The sequence below is a fragment of the Pezoporus wallicus genome, unplaced genomic scaffold (genome assembly GCF_028554395.1).
Source record: "Pezoporus wallicus isolate ANWC-B61680 ecotype Strahan unplaced genomic scaffold, APGP_CSIRO_Pwel_v1 contig_12230, whole genome shotgun sequence".
Taxonomy (NCBI): Eukaryota; Metazoa; Chordata; class Aves; order Psittaciformes; family Psittacidae; genus Pezoporus; species Pezoporus wallicus.
Window position 1 is genome coordinate 241,554 of NW_026637082.1, and position 14,234 is coordinate 255,787.

The following is a 14,234-nucleotide window of genomic DNA, read 5'->3' on the forward strand; positions in this document are numbered from 1 at the left end:
TAAGCAGCACTGTCGATGCAATACCATCACTTCACACCAAGTATTTATTTGAACCTTGCTCTGAAAGGTTAAAATGTATTGTGGCAGGAGTGGTAAGGTGAAGGTTTCTAACGGGATGCATCAACAATAACTGGCAGCCACTTTGCGGCACATTATTTCTCTCCCAGTAGTCTTACCCTGGGTTCACCAGCAAACAGCACTCATTAGGTGGATGCACACAGTCATCGCTGGGACACTAACTGCTGCTGTCTAACACAAACCACTTTCAGCAAACCCAACTCCCACCAAAACCGCTGTTAAGGTGTGGTTCTCCTGCAGACGCTGCGGCCACATGGCAACCCAAGACCAAGTGCCCACAGAAGACATCCCGCACTGCTTGGGCGGCTGAGCTGAGGAGTCTCTGCTCCACACCAGGGGCTCCTCCAATCCGGGAACTCCCTCATGAGAAAGCCAGCGGGAACCCCCAAAACCACCTCAAAAAGAGACGTTGAAGCCCACCAATCCCCGTTGCAGCCCCAACCCCCAGGGCCTCCCTCCTCTCAGTCACCACCCCACGCTCACCGACCACTAGCAGCAGCAGGTAAAAGAGGCCGGAGCCGAACTCAAAGGCCACCCGCCACGTCGCCGTGGCCGCCGCCACTTCTCCTCCAGCGGGATGGGCGATCCACCGGGGCTCTGGAATCCCCAGGCACTGCCATGCGGGACAGGGGGGGAGCAAGGGGCGGCGCGATGAGCACGCGGAAAGCAGGAAAGCACTGAGGGAGCCGGGATGAGCACCAGTACCAGCACCAGGACGCAGCGCTGTGCTGAGCCCTGGCATGAGGCTATGTTGAGGCTGATACTACCCTGGCCTGCACTTGACGTCTCCCACATCCTCGCCCGGTTCTCCACGGTCGTGGCAGCTCTGCTCCTGAAAGCCCTGCAGACTGCTTATACACTAGGCAAAAGGCCTTGCTTGTTCCCCACTTCTGGGTCCTGTTCGCTGCAGTTTGTGTTTGAGCATCTTAAGGAAAGCTGCTGCCACCGTTTGTTTTTCTCAGCATGCAAGGCTGTAATGCAACATTTCTGTTGGGGGCGAGGGGAATATGACCTCAGTGAAGAAAGAGATGGTTGGGAAGACAGATGTAGCTTATGGCTTGAGGTGAGTGTTTTAATATCTGTTACTCAGTTTTTCTGCAGCCCTGAGGAGAAGGACTTGGGGTGCTGGCTAAAAACTCAATATGACCCAGCAGCGTGCGCTTGCAGCCCAGAAACCAGCCGTGCCCTGGGACGCATCCAAAGGAGACTGGCCAGCGGGTGGAAGGAGGGGATTCTTCCCCTCTACTCCACTTTCGCAACCCCCACCCCCTGCAGTCCTGCGTCCAGTTCTGGAGCCCTCTGTACAGGAAGAACATGAACCTGTTGGAGAGAGTCCAGAGGAGGGCCATAAAAACCATCAGGGGGATGGAACACCTCTTCTCTAATGAGAGTCACAGCTAACCAGAGAGATGGGAGATGCCCCGTCTCTCATTTAGGCTGGATGTGGAGAAGGCCATAAAGGTCATAGAGTCCAACCGTTAAGCAAACACTGCCAAGTTCACCAGGAAACCGTGTCCCTAAGCTGGCCCTTGAATCTGCGCTTGCAGGTGGAGCAGCCGCCCCGGCGACCTGTGTGCCAAGGGCCCGTGTCACAGTGGGTGGTGTGTGGCCGAGGATGCCCGTGCACGCAGGCCAGCGGTGCTGATGTCACAGAGGCCACTCTGACCGGTGCGGGGGGGGGGCAGGCCTATAAAAAGAGAACGCTGGGCACAGTGCATCACTGCGACCTGGTGAGGTGCGGGGAGTAGAGGGCAGGGACAGGACTCTCGGGCTGCCGAGGGAGGAAGGGGCTCCACACCGCAGGGCTCTGGGCCTGTGCTGCAAGCTCACCCGCGTCTCTCTTCTCCCTCAGAGGTAGCAGAGGAGCGTTTGGAGAAGAAGCTCCAGCACTGCCAACCTTTGATGTCTGACACCTCCGCAAGGAGCTGTAGGACACCCGACGCGATGGAGTACGGTGAGAGCAAAGTCCCCCTCCTACAGCCTGGCAGAGGGACTCCTGAGGCTGTCGGCATGGGACCGGGAGCGCTGGCAGGGGGAGGCAGGAGCTCCAAAGCCACCCTGGGGGAGGGCCCCTCCTCTCCTTGGCAAGCGGGACCAGGGCTGGGCAGTGCACACCCTCCGGGACACCCATGCCTGCAGGGCCCTTTCCTCTCCAAGGCTTCCAGCCATGCCCAGCAGCCAGCTAGGCAGGGACAGCTAGGCAGCCCTTGGGGGCTATCCCTCGGGGACGCATCCCTGGCCTCACAGAGGTGCTCATTCCCGGTGGCGTTTGCTCTCTCCCATTCAGAATGCATTCTGTGTCGCCGTGTAAAGGCAGATCCGGACATGTATGGGCCAAAACTGAGATATCAGTGGATCTATGCTCATCACCTTTGCCTGGTGAGTTCCTTTGGGGCTCTTTTCATCTTTGCAATGCACCAGCCCTGCCACATGCTCCTCATCTGCTCCATGTCTCTGCTCTTCTGCAGCTTTTTGCCAGTGACCTTCATCCACGAGGGACCGATCAGGAAGAAGAGATGGAATTTCATCCTGGAGAGGTTTATCATACAGCCAAGCTGGCAGCCCAGATGGTGAGCATCTGAGATGATCAGGGTGATTTGTGCCAGGAGAGGTGTGTGGGAGCTTAGCCCAGACACCAAGAACAGAATCCCAGCCTTTCCACCCAGCTCTGGGAGAGAAGTCTTGCTCCCAGCAGTTCCACGGAGGCTCCAGCACAGGAGCCTGCTCTGTCAGGTGGATCATCGGCCTGTGATCCAGCCGGGGCTACATCCTGCACCCTGCCCGGAGGTTTGGCTCTGACCGTGCAGACCCTGAGCATGCCGCTGATGGGGGCTGCTCTGCTCTTTCCAGGTCTGCTTTGTGTGTGGCAAGAGGGGGGCCACCATCACCTGCCAGGAGACGGGCTGCGACCGCAGGTTCCATCTCCCCTGTGCCGTGGAGGGTGAATGCGTCACCCGTTACCTCCTGCCGTACAGGTACCCCCTCTACCCTTCTCCCCACCACCGGGGAAGGACCCAGTGCTTCTCATCTCACCCATCCCTTCCCTCTTCCCCTAGTTCCTTCTGCTGGGAGCACCGCCCACAGCAGCAAGAGCTGGCGGCTCCAGAGGACGCCAACTGCCTCATCTGCATGGACCCTGTGGAAGGCAGAACCACCTATGGCACCATGGTGTGCCCAGCATGCAAACACGCCTGGTGCCACAGGGCCTGCATCCAGGTAGGAGCCGGTCCCTTGCTCCGGGCACGGCAGGCTCTCAGCAGCACCAGAGCCTCACTCACGCTCTTTCTGTTTCTCCTGCAGGGACAGGCTATGAATGCTGGCGCTTTTTCCTTGGTGTGCCCTCTGTGTCAAAATAGGAGACAGTTTCTAACAGAAATGCTCTCCATGGGGATCCGAGTCCCCGTAAGGTTGGTGTCCTCCTAGCCAGCACTGTGCCACGCTTGGACCTGCCCCCGCAGTTGTGGCCCTGCGCTGACCCCCAAGTGTAGGCTTTAGCTCCATGGAGGAGTTGGAAACAGGGTGTGGGGGGAAGAGCGGGGAGGCCCTGCATATGCCTGATGCTGGGGCAGCAGGGGCTCATCGATTTTCCTTTTTCCATCAGAAAAGCGTCATGGGAAGACAACGATGCATCCACAGAACGGCAGCAGAGGCACGGGAGCTGCGATGCCCGGGAGTGCCTTTGTCCAGGAGGCAGGCGGGTGGCTGAGCAAAATGGGTAAGCTGCCGAAGCTGCACCCTGGGGCTCAGCACGGGATATCTGTCTCAGCAAGGCCTCAAAGCAGAAGGGCTGAGAACAAGAGCTCTGCTGGACAATCCCATGCTGTGGGCACTTTATCCTTAGAGACATGAACCCATTTCTTTCCCCAGGCCCTGGGAGCTGTTCCTGTGCCGCTCCTGCGCTGCTGTGGGCACTCACAGACGCTGCTCGAACCTGAGAAACAGCTATGAGGCCAGCTGGGAGTGTGAGAGCTGTGCTGGCCTGGGCACCTGTAAGTGTCAAAGCACCCGGGTGCCCCTGGGCTGGGGCACAGCCTGTCTGGGCCAGGCAAGGCCTGGCAGAGGGTGCCTGGTGTGGGCTTGGCACAGCCTGTCTGCTCCAGGAGGGCTGGGGCACCGCTCTGGCCAGTGTGTACCCTGCCCCAGGCCTGGGAGCCAAGCCCTTAATGTTCCTGCTTCCCCCTGTAGCCACCAGTGCCACCTCAGAGCTTGCGGGTCCCAGCACAGCCGGCCCAGCAGCATCGGGGCAGTCTCCTGGATCTCTGCAACTGGAGTTCAGCAGCCCCAGCCCCAGCAGCCGGGCAGCATCGGGCCACAGTCCGGAACCTCAGACACAGGAGACCAGCAGCCCCAGCAGCACAACAAGACAGCGGCCATCAGCGTCATCCCGTGGCTCCAGAACACGTCAAAGAGACAGCGCCTCAAGACCCACGGGGCCCGTGCGGGTGCGAGACCGCTCCCGCTCACAACGCCGAGCCCAAAGTCCCAACACGCGGCGCAAAAGACGCCGTTAGAGCAGCCACGCGCCAGCACCACGCGCATAGAGGAGCGCACGCAGACGGGCTGTGTCGGGGCTACCCCAGCGCTCCCCAGCACGTGCTAGCAGCTCTGCAGCAGTGACAGTCAGGAGTCATCAGGGAGCGGCAGCTGCAGCACTGACAGACAGCGGCAGCAGCTCCATCCCCGCTAGCCCCACGTGGGTGCGAGACAACTCCCACTTGCAACATCGGGCCCAAACTCCCGACGCGCGGCCTGGACACCTCAGTGGCACCAACCGTGTTTCATCTCTGAGCGACCACTGTGATCCCCCTCTACCGGCACAATAAAGGTGGCCCTTCAGCTCTGGACTGGGAGATTCCAGGCTCCTTGGTTGGCTTCCTCCTCCCCTGCCTTTCTCAAGGGGCAGCATGAGGGACTGTGCCCAGAGGGTTGTCCTTTCCCTAGATGTCAGCAGCACCTCCTGCAGACCGACCTCCTGCACCCACCCACCCACCCACCCACCCAGCCGGCCTGGCCCTCCCGGCTCCCCCCCCCGACAATCATGCACCCCAGTGCCTTCTTGCCCACAAAGTCTCTTGTCTTTGTCAAGCAGCTCTTCCCACCTGTTCACACATACTTAAAGGAATAAACTGTATTGCAAATATCCTTACAAGATGCTTTGTCTGCTGTTACCCTCCTCACTACACCCACTAGTAGCTACCAGATTATTGTAAAGATTCAGCGAGCGACATGACTAGCCAAAAATATAAAAAAAAACAAACCAAAAAACAAACAAAAAAAAAACACAAAAGAAAAAAACAACCCAAACCCACAAAAGCCTTAAGATCAGTTAGAAGAAAATGTTAAATCTTCTTAGATACTTGACTTGATACAAAAGATGCAATGCAACTTCATTCCCTGTAGATTTGGATTTCCACGTGACTTGTTTGTTTCTGCCTGTTTTGTTTACTTCATGGAAAACCCCAGTCCTGTTAATCTACGGCATAAACCAGAGATGTCATAAAACTGAGATTTTTTTAGGACTAAGATCAGTCAAGTGGCAAGCGTCAACTGATCAGTCACAGCAAGTTAACGAAATGGAGACATTCGTGTACTAGGATGGATTTCTTACGAGACAGCCTATATTTTCAGCATTACATTGGGCTGATACGTTCCTTACCATACTTGCCTTAGTAGAGGTAGAGTGTAGGACAGACCTGGGGAGGTTTGCTGGGAGACCTTATCAGAGGTCCCCTACTCAGATTGTGTCTTCATTACCCATGTGCTTGGGTAGGGCCAGACCCCTGTATGTTCCAGTCAGTACTTGCTTAATTCTGCGTCTCAAGTCTTGTGCTGGCCTTCAGCATGGAAGTTTCTAGGGAGGTGTTCAGCAGTTGTGCTGCTACTGGGAGGCAGAGGTGATCCTTGGCAGGAGATGTGTGTTTTGAATATGCTGGGTAAAACGTTCCTGGTGCTGTGGGTTTTACTTTCCCTTCAAGAGAAGGAACTTCAGGACTGGTTAATGATGTCCCAGCAGTCATTTGCCATGACCTAAACTGGAAATAACAGCACTCATCAGCCATATGCTGTGTGTGGCTGCAGATGGTTCTCACCATGGTCGTCTTTCTGCAGAGATATGCTGATGCCTGGCTGCAGAGCAGAGCCCACCAGGCCTCAAGCAGGGCAGCTGTAGGGTTGTGGTAGTACAAGAAACCAGTGCCTGGTGTTGATCCATCTATGAATTTCAGGTGTTGACCCACACCCGGTTTTGGAAGGGCATGTGGATCACCCTCAAAAACATCTAGGAGATGGACACTGTGGTCAAGGCTGATCCTGATGGGAATGGTTAAGAGCATCACCATGGGAATCCCCTCACCCTCAGCACGGTGGACACCTCACACAGCCATGTGGGGCAGAGCAAGAGATACGCCCAGGCCTGCTTCTCTACCGGTGTTCTTCAAATGAAAATAACACTGCTTTAGAGACATTGGTAAAAAAAAAGTGTAAACCTCTTCATCACCAGTCTAGCTGCAGACTAGTTCTACTTCCTGGGCTTGGATCTTGCAGAAGCAGGACCAGAACACAGTTCTGTGTTCCCTCTCACCTCTCAGACCTGCCTCGGTTTGTGCCCTGTTGTAATGAGACTTTCAGGGTGTGCTGCTCCTGTAGTTTGAGACCACTCTGGCTCTATGTTGCTCTTGTTACCTGGGCTGCAAGGTGCTAAGGTGCCACCTTCCACTTCCACACTGTTTTCATGGAGACTTCTGCAGCAAGCTGGGAGCCCCACGTCTCTGGCAGGCCTTATTAAGTGGAGATGGTTTTGTTGGTCAGCCTTTGCTGCTGACCCTCCTATCTGCCACTGCAAACTCTTGTATCCATTCCATGAGGCCACTTCTGCTCCTCCTCTCCTGGTCTCCCAAGGGCTCCCACTGGTCCAGACGTGCACTGTAGAGTGGCCTCAATTAAGCAACGGACAAGCACTGGGAGTGGAAGAAGAACAGGCACAAGCTTGTCAAGATGGACCCAGAGACGAGGTCATGCTCAGGGACTGCTTGAGGCAGAGTTAGCAGTGACCATGGTCTGGGAGGATGCTGGGAATGGCTCTGGGATACCCGCTCTGTGCAGCTGCAGGCTCAGCTGAGGCAGGAGGTGGCGTGGCTTTATGTTGTTGAGCATCATGTGTTTGCTGCAGGTACATGTCCTTGTCAGTCATACCTGGGACCAGCACTGAGTAGAAGCTGACTCCCTGGAAGTTCCTGGCTGCTGTCTGCAGCGATGGATCAATCCAGTGAGGAGCTGCCATGGAGATCAGAGCTGAGGCTGAGAGGAGAGCTCCACAGGGGAGGCTGCTGCCATGGATGTGGCCAGCTCTGAGCCAGCAGCAGGATGGTGCACAGTGGGCAGTGGAGGCAGAGGTGCCAGGAGCCCCTTTCTCACATATCCAGCTGTCCTCTGCTCCATCGCAGGGTCTTCAGGCTGCTGGACCCTGCTCGGAAGCTGGTGTTGGTGGCGGAGTCATTTTACCACCTGCGCTGTGTGCTGAAGGTGGAGGCATTCCTGCACACGTGGGCAGGAGGAGAGAGGTGAGCCTTGAATGCTGTGCTGCAGCCTGTTGGGGCTCTAGGGAGAAGTGCTGGTCCTGGCAGGGATGGCAGCGGGTGGAAGGAAGGGTGAAATCAGCCTGCTGGGACTGTTCTGCTTCCCCAGATCATGGTGGGGACCTGCAGGGCTGTGGATAGAGGCTCCCCGATACCTCCCATCCAGGAGGCACCTCCTGTGCAGCGCAGCCACTGATGGTGATGTCGCCTTCTGGGACAATACCAGCCCCATTGTGGCTGCACACCAAGCAGAGAGAGAGATGCAGCCCCTGGGTGAGTGCAGCAGCTGGTGGCTCTGCACTGCCATGCATGGAGACTACACTCCTGACTGACCCTGTTACCCCAGTGCTGGGAGCCCTGGTGCTCACCGTGATGGCCCATAGCTGCAGCATGAACAGCCTCCACATCTGTGAGACACTGGAGGGACGGCACCTGGTGGCCAGCAGCAATGACGACGGCTCCATCCATGGCTGCCTGCTGGATGTGACCTTAGATGGGGATAATCCCACAGCGGGGACCCTCCTACATGTCCTGGAGCAGGTGGCCCAGCCCTGTGCCCACACTGCCCATGTGACGGGGATCTGGGTGCTGCAGCTGGACCTGCTGCTCTCCGCCTTGGTGGACCAACACCGTGGCAGCATGGTTGGAGTGGGCTGGAGAAGCTCAGCACAACTTTCTTCCCTGTACCTGACCTGGACTGCTGGGAGGTGGTGGAGGCTGGCGGGGAGTAGTGGCTCTGTTGTGTGCTCTGTGGACAGGGGCTGGAGATGCTGAGTGGCACAATCCCCTGTGAGCCCCCTCCATCAGAACCTCCCCAGGAGTAGGGCAAGTGTGGCCCAACCAGTTCCCTGCACTTGTGCTGTGCACATCACTGCAGTCTCTCTCCCTGCCTCCATGCTGATGTGTCCTCTCTTGAGGGGACAGGTATGCTTGGCTCCTTGGGGACAGCGCAGCCACATCTGGGGGGCTCAAGGCTGGTGGTCTCAAGGGCAAAAGCAGAGGTGACCCCTCCTGGACAAGCTGCAGCTCCCCACATAATAATAAAGGAGGAGTGGGGTCATCAACCCGCCCTGGCCAGGAGGAGTTCCTCCTCCCCAAGATATAAGGAACCAATATCCAAGCTTTCCAGCCCTAATTCCATAGAGGAACATGCTCAGTAGGGTGCTGAGCCCTTGGAACTTGAGAGCAGCAGGAGGCCAAGACCAGGCAATGGTGCATCACGTGGAAGGCTGCAGCTCGTGCTCTCTGGGACAGCCCTGTGGGACAGCCCTGACTGTAGTGACACAAGTAGGGTCACTGATCCTTTGCAGCCCCACATTGGACATAGTGCTCTATCAGTCAGACATGCACACACACACACAAGCATTTGTCCAGCAACAAATGTATTGGACCTCAGTGATGGGGCCTAGCTCAGGGCTCAACAGGAGCTGTGAGCCTCAGGAGCTCCCTGCCAGCATGGAACAGCCTTCAATAAACAGTGTGGGGGGAAGCACAGTTGGTGCCTGGCTTTCTAGTGCCTGGTCCCTGGTGCTGCTTCTCTCAGTATGCCCCAGTCTGGCCTGCAGGGGACTCCGGCATCCTCCCTTCTGCTGGTTGGACATGGCACACTGGGTGCATGTACCCAAACCCCCAAACTGCAGGGGCTGAGGCATGTCCCGACCCCTCTGACAGTGGGGCAGCCCCTCGCTCTGCCAGGGAGAACGTGCCCTTGTCCTTCCCGGTGGTGGTGGAGTGTACCGATGCCTGTCACACTGTGATGTGGCTTTCGAGGGGTGGCTCAGATCTGGCTGAGTGGTGGGAGGTGAAGCGTACCCAGCGTGCTGTGGAACACGTCCTGCACCGCTGCCAGCAGCTGGAGACGGGCAAACATCTGCTCAAAGAGGTGAGGGAATGGCTCCTGCAGGGACAAAGACAGTGACTTGGGGCTGGTGGCTGTATGGCTTCTCAACATGCTGGCCCTGGAGGCACTGCTGCCTCTGCACCCTTGAGGGGCTGGTGCAGGGCTGCATTGTGCTGTGGGCACCCTAGTCCCTGTTCCCCACAGCTGCAATGCAGCCCCAGGAATGACTGCAGGTCTGGGACACCCAACTCACTCCCAGGACATGGACCCGGTTGTAGTAGGAGCTGAAATCCATGCTGAGCTGGATCAGGAACTTGCACACCTACAAGACAGAGCTTCTGCTGGTATAGTGGGATATAGCCAGTCTTGGGCCCTTCCCCACCCCAAGCACAGCAGAAGCAACCCAAGGGGTTCTGCAGTCTTTCCCCTTGGCATTATCGCTGTGTCACTGGTGAGCAGCACCCTGCCAGCGTTTAGCCTTGCCCTGGGCTGGGACTGTTGGAGCAGCACCCATGGGTGCTATGGCACGTGCACTTACTGCTTCTGTGTTGGCTGTGATCCGGATCCCTTTGGTGGGTGCAGGCAGCTGTGCTGCCTGCTGCAGGACTTCAGGGAAGGGCAGGAGGTAGTTGAAGAGCAGGAGCCATTCGCCCTGTGAAAGAATTGTGTCAGAGAGGGCTGGATACTCGCAGCCAGCAGCATCACTAGAGCTGGTCTGCACATTCCCCTTCTCAGCACTCACCTCTTCCCGGAGGCAGGAGAAGTTCAGCTCAGAGGGTGGTGGCAGAGGTGGGTACGTGCCTGGAAAGAAGGCAGGGAGCTGCTGTTGTGCCTGGAGGAGCCACATGCCTCCAGGCGTGAAGAACAGCCCCGCAGTGGCTGTGAGGGCTGCAAGTGATGCTCACCCTGTTCCACAGCTCGCTGGAAGGTGTCGAAGAGCGTGGCCAGCCGGGCACAGTTGTACATCACAAAGGCACCGCTCTTGGTTCCCTTGGTGGAGATGCTGCTGTCCTGCAGGTCCAGCGTGATCTGAGGGCAGAGCCAAATCATAGTCCAAGCTGCACCACTGCTTTGTGCAAGTCATGGGTTGTCTCTACGCAAACCACTGTCCTACCTGACTGCGGTGAGCAGTGCTCAGCATCTCAAACCTGATGGCAGCCGCTGTGAGAGTATCGATCACCTCAGTCCAGGCCTCATCTATGGAGAACACAGATGGCATCAGTACAGCTCACTCCATTCCCTTCTACCATCACACCTAGCACCTAGGCAGGACTCCCTCACCCAGGGCTAGGAAGCACCAGGGGAATCTGGGTACCACAATACCAGCCCTGGCCCCCATCTGCAGGTGCTGCTCTGTGCTGTGGCAGGTTACAAACCTTCCCCCAGGCACCATCAGCACTGGGTCCATCACGGAGGGGAGAGGGAGCACTCACAGGAGCAGTAGAGACAGGAATGGAGCAGTACCTGTGTGTAGAGCTGCAGTGCTCACCTTGTGCAAGCTCCCCGTACTTCATCACAGAGGCTTTGTACATCTGGCGCTTTCGGAGCCTGGGAGGAACGGACACACAGCTCACTCCAGGGTGGATACCACCCTGCACCACTGCAGCAGCCAGCTCCTGCTGCTGCCTTTCCTACAGGCAGCACTGAGAGGGACAGAAGCAGCACTGCTGGAGGAGGACACTGGGACTGGGGCTGAGCACCTCCAGTCCTCTAAGACCACCAAAAAGAAGACTAGAGGGACTGCACAGAACTTTCTGTGCTCATCAGCTTGCTCAGTGTGGCTGCCTGTATGTCCACAGGGCCAGGGAGAGCACAGGCAGCCTCGGCAGGTGAGCAATACAGCAGACACCTTGCTACACACCGACTTACTGGAGGTACTGGTCTGCCCCGATGGGTGATGAGGGGTTTGTCACCTTCACTGGCCCACAGACAAGGTATTTCTGAAAGAGAGAGGCGAGGGCAGCAGTCAGAGACCCCGAAGCTCCACAAAATGCAGTGCTGACCTGGGCTAAAGCCAGCTCTGTTCCAGCTGTGTCAGCATCATGGAACAGTTTGGACTGGAAGGGACCTTAGAGCTCCTCTACTGCAGGCTCTGAAGGAGAGGCCAGCTGAGCACGGGGATGCTGAGGGTGACAGTGAGGAGGGTGGGAGGTTCGTCACCTGTAGAGCTGTGTGAGGTCCTGGATCCAGAATCCTCCAGAGCAGATCCAGCTGCTGCTGCTGGAATTCCTCCTCGCAGCTCACCACATGCACGATGCTGCAGCAGCTCCCCTGGCCTCCAGCCTGTAGCAGAGCACAGCAGGGACCTCACATACTGTTGTTGCATGACAAGAAGGGAAGGATGCCTGGCAAGCAGATGGCCTGCAGAGCTGAAGGGATACTCACTGTGCATTGCAGAGCAGCTTGCTGCAGCTCAGCCACAGACCGCAGCTTCCCCTCCGTCACTGCAAGGAGGAAGAACACTCAGAGCAGGACATGAGGGGTCACCCCATCCCAACATCCTGCACCACTGTCTCAAACCAAATCAAAGGGGAGTAAGAGGAAGAGGGAATTTCAACTAAACCCCTCTTATTTTCTACAAAAACTACTGAAAACAAGAGATCAAGCCTGTTCATAGCCCTTCACCCCTCGCTGTCACACTGAGCTGCTGTACCGAAGCTCACCCAGAAGCACATCCAGATTGGGGTCGTACCCCACCAGGCCCTGCTGCTCCACAAAGCCCTTCAGCTGCACCTTACAGATGACATCCGCGGGCAGCGCGGCTGCGCCCGGCCCCTGCCCGCAGCCTGCGGCACAAGGCGCCCGGGCCAGCCCTCGCTTCAACGCCGAGACAGCATCAGAGAGGTCGGGGTCGGCGGGACCGGCGGGCCAGTCAACGCGGAGCTGCCGCAGCAAGTCCTGGCGCCCCTCCTCAGAGAGCGCGGGGACCAGGCGGACGTGGACCCTGCCGGAGAGGCAGACGGAGCCGCTGGAAGCGCGGGGCCGTGATGCGGGGCAGTGCGGGGCAGTGCGGGGCAAGGGGCAGGCACTTACCCCTGTGCGCGCAGCAGCTGCGCTAGGTGGTCGGACAGCAGCAGAGGGCGGAGGTGTCGCGGCCGTGGGGGGCCGGGGCCGCGCAGAGCCGGGCAGTGCAGCACCACGGAGGGGGCCGGTGCGGGGGCCGGTGCGGGCGCGGAGCACAGCAGCAGCCGCCGGAACGCTTCGGGGCGCTGCAACCGCACCTCCAACCCCGCCGGCGTCTGCTGCGCGCTCCTCACCGCCAGCACGCCCGCGCCGCACAGCGACGTCGGCTTGGAGCTGCCCTCCCACCCCACACATTAGCAAAAGTCATCAGCGCCAGCAGGAAGGAGGTGGAAGCGATTAGATCGCTCCATTGCGGTCTTGACATCTGCAGAGCTGTGCACCCACACTGCTGCCCAGCTCCATGCACAGCGCACCCACAGCGGGGCTGTACTCCCCTATGGGGCTGCAGTCGAAGCCAGCTCTGACCCGGGCACATGGGCAATGGCCCTGGCACAGCCCCAGGCCACCGGTGGGGAGCGGGTACCCAGGAAGCACCGAACCCGCTGTGGCCGCAGCAGGGAGCACGTGTGCTGGGGACGCCCCTCCTGCCCTTCCCTTCCTGCCCTCCCCATGAGCATGGGGGGGGGGGGGGGGGGCGCTCTGCCCACAGGACCCGAACCGGTTCCTCCAGGGCTCGAGTGCCCATGGGGGGAGGAGGGGGGGCATGGTGAGGGCAGATCCTGGCAGTGCTTGAATGGGCTCTGTTGGGAACACACCAACAGCTCGTTATGGGGCACGGCCATGTCCCCTCCGTGGGGCCGTGCCATGGCGGGGTGCTCCCTGCACCACCCACAGCCAAGAGGTGATCTGAGAATCGCTGCTCACACCAGACCAACTGCTGACTGTCCGCAGGGCAGGAGCCACCCGGGACCCCTGCCCGGCCTTGGGATGCACTGGGAGCACAGTCAGACCTTGTGTTATTGCTCAGGCGGGATACAGGCTGGATCCCCTAGAGCCGGGGGTCCCACAGGCAGCACACATAAAGCCCAGCAGCACCACGGGGGGCTCTCGGAGGTGCCGAAAGAGCTTTGGACAGACACGACATCCCCGATGGCTCTGTGGCTGCCCGCTCAGCGGGAGTGATCGTGTCATTCCAAAGCCGTCTCTCTCCGCGGGACATCCCTGCCGGGAGCCAGGGGGGTTGGCAGCACCTCACGGGAGGCCACATCACACTGTGGATTAGTCCCTAGGAAGCAAGCTGCTGTATTTAGCCATTAGGGGTATAGGACCACCAGAGATACTGGTGATCCCGGTGTCCCATAGAGGGGTTGGAGTGGGGCGAGCGGCTCTGGCATGGGGCAGCAGGCTGTGGGGCGAGGCAGGGGCGGCAGCGCTGGTAACGAAACCCCAGGGCAGCTGGGCACAGCGGGGACAGCTGCTTTTGGGATTCCGTTGCCCGCGCCAGCGCCACAAACAGACGCATACGGGGGCCACAATCACGGCACCCTGACAGCGGGTCAAGGAGGGGAGAGAAGGCAACTTACCGCCGGGAACCGGAGCTGCACGGCAGCCGCAGCCAGGCCGGTTGTGGCTGTGGGCTGTGCCTCGGGCAGGGTGCCAAGGGGAGGGCGGCACGGCCGAGCCAAAAGGAAACTGCTCGGAACAAAGCTCCGGTGGGGCCGGAGCATCTGGTGCCAGCCCAGCGAACACCCCGACGGGGCCCGGAAACACGAGATGGC

The 14,234-nt window shown here is 58.7% G+C and overlaps 2 protein-coding genes across 2 annotated transcripts; one reads left to right on the top strand and one right to left on the bottom strand.

The window, feature by feature from the left end:
• The first annotated feature begins 2,022 nt into the window (after positions 1 to 2,022).
• LOC130595978 (G2/M phase-specific E3 ubiquitin-protein ligase-like) lies at positions 2,023 to 3,674 on the top strand. The gene is made up of 6 exons (XM_057403178.1): positions 2,023 to 2,032; positions 2,366 to 2,457; positions 2,547 to 2,648; positions 2,908 to 3,053; positions 3,135 to 3,294; positions 3,379 to 3,674. Exons 1-6 carry the CDS (start codon positions 2,023 to 2,025, stop codon positions 3,499 to 3,501), a joined length of 633 nt encoding a protein of 210 aa, XP_057259161.1. The 3' UTR covers positions 3,502 to 3,674.
• Positions 3,675 to 9,017: 5,343 nt separating this feature from the next.
• On the bottom strand, positions 9,018 to 13,322 carry LOC130595979 (DALR anticodon-binding domain-containing protein 3-like). Its single transcript, XM_057403179.1, has 13 exons — positions 13,272 to 13,322; positions 12,526 to 12,794; positions 12,156 to 12,436; positions 11,878 to 11,936; positions 11,653 to 11,775; positions 11,362 to 11,432; positions 10,982 to 11,040; positions 10,607 to 10,689; positions 10,398 to 10,521; positions 10,235 to 10,293; positions 10,031 to 10,144; positions 9,746 to 9,814; positions 9,018 to 9,549 (listed from the first exon to the last, which is right to left on the bottom strand). The coding sequence occupies exons 1-13, from the start codon at positions 13,320 to 13,322 to the stop codon at positions 9,430 to 9,432; spliced, it is 1,482 nt and encodes a 493-aa protein (XP_057259162.1). The 3' UTR covers positions 9,018 to 9,429.
• Between the last annotated feature and the right edge of the window lie 912 nt (positions 13,323 to 14,234).